The sequence below is a fragment of the Papaver somniferum genome, unplaced genomic scaffold, assembly GCF_003573695.1.
Source record: "Papaver somniferum cultivar HN1 unplaced genomic scaffold, ASM357369v1 unplaced-scaffold_18963, whole genome shotgun sequence".
Taxonomy (NCBI): Eukaryota; Viridiplantae; Streptophyta; class Magnoliopsida; order Ranunculales; family Papaveraceae; genus Papaver; species Papaver somniferum.
The window spans coordinates 1-1,792 of NW_020628778.1; the positions used below are offsets into that span (position 1 = coordinate 1).

Here is a 1,792-nt window from a genome sequence, read left to right on the forward strand (position 1 = left end):
GGAAGAGCTTCCAATTGATGAGCATGATATTATCTCTACGGAGGAAAGTCAAAGAATGGATGCGATTCCTACTTATGATGAAATAAAGGTTGTTGTTTATGACCTTGATGCTGATAGTTCTCCAGGACCTGATGGTTTCTCTAAATGTTTTTATAGACATTGTTGGGACGTGATTCAACAAGACTTATACAATGCTATTATTTATTGTTGGCAACAATAAAGGATTCCTAATGGGGTAAATTCTAGCCTTCTGATTTTATTGGCCAAGGTAAGGGGTGCTAATACTCTTCGTAACTTTCGGCCTATTTTGAATCTCAATAGTTTATGCCCAATAATCTTACACTTTATGCAAAAGTTTGGCTTCTTTTGAATCTCCACCGGCTGCCAGAAGTCCAAACCCCCTACAGTAACATGAATAGAATCTGTAGCCGTTTCAGCAAAGTTTATGTCAACCAAGACTGAAGCAAAGTGTCCATATTCATGTTCAAGAGTACTCTTATCTACCACTATTGAAGTACCCAACGATTTTTCCATGGCAAGCAGCGTTTTTTCAATCCAAAACTCTAGCGGCAAGCCTGGAAACTTGACCCACATGGAAGCATGTGAGGTCCTTTGTTTGTCAGCGTCAAAACCTGGAAACCATTCAATTAGGTTTAGATTTTGAAGATCGAAAAACCATGCGTCAACATTCAACAACTTGTCTTTATCATCTTGTGATTGCAACTTGATTGTAAAGAAACCCATGTTCATTGGAACAAATTGGACACGTCCCTGACCTAACTTCCATTGTTCCTCAAGGTTGTTCTTCACATCTTGAAAGTTAACTCCTTTTAAATCTAAATGCCCAATAAGGCTAAATTTCCAAATATCACATCCTTCCAAATAGAACGATTCAGAAAGCACCACAGCAGGTTTCCCTTCTTTCACAGTTGGAATAGGTAGCGAACTTAGGTCTATTGAAGTTGTTGGCAACTGTTGTTTTCCCTTAACTTGATCAGCATAAGTGAGAGTTCTCAGATGAGTACTTTGAGAACTATGACCCATCTTGAATCACCAAAGTGATGATCCAAGATGAAGCGCGTGAAATTTTTTTTGAAAAAAAGTGCAAAACCCTAAAATCGCCAGAGCAAAATTAGGAGAGAGAAAAAATGATTATTTGACCAAGCAACAAAATATTATGCTTCGCCAAAAAGCAAGGAAAAATGGCTTTTGGAGGGAGCTAGTAACTCTAGTTTTCTGCATAATACCATTCGCATTCGTAGAGGTAATAACACTATTTCCGAGCTTGTGGATGATGCTGGTAATACTATCACAGATGGGGATCAATTGTGCCAACATGTTGTTTCTTATTATGAGAACAAGTTTAATGGCGTGGAAATGCCGGTTAAAGATCAGATTTTTGATTACGATCATTTGTTTATTACTTTGGAGGAACAACAGCGTATGGTCAGTTTTCCTACGGTGGAGGAGATTCAAAAGGTTGTTTTTCATTTAGGGGCTGACAGTGCTCCGGGTCCTGATGGTTTCTTGGGTTGTTTCTATAGGCATTGTTGGGAGATTATCCAACATGATTTATTTGTAGCAATTCTTTTTTGCTGGAAACATAAATTTACTCCTAGTGGGGCTAATTCGAGTCTTATTATTCTCCTGGCAAAGGTTAGAGGAGCTAATTCTCTTCGGAGTTTTAGACCTATTGGCCCTAGTAATTTCTTTTTCAATATCTTTACTAAAATTTTAACTACCATACTGGGAAGTGTTTTGGAAAAACATGTCTCTGAGGAACAAGTGGCTT

At 38.1% G+C, this 1,792-nt stretch overlaps 1 protein-coding gene across 1 annotated transcript; it reads right to left on the reverse strand.

Annotated features, from left to right (window-relative positions):
• Window positions 1–341: 341 nt before the first annotated feature.
• On the reverse strand, window positions 342–1,044 carry LOC113338212 (the record flags this gene model as incomplete). The annotated part of the gene is made up of 1 exon (XM_026583670.1): window positions 342–1,044. A coding segment is annotated over exon 1 (703 nt), but the record flags the coding sequence as incomplete, so codon positions are not given.
• Window positions 1,045–1,792: the final 748 nt, after the last annotated feature.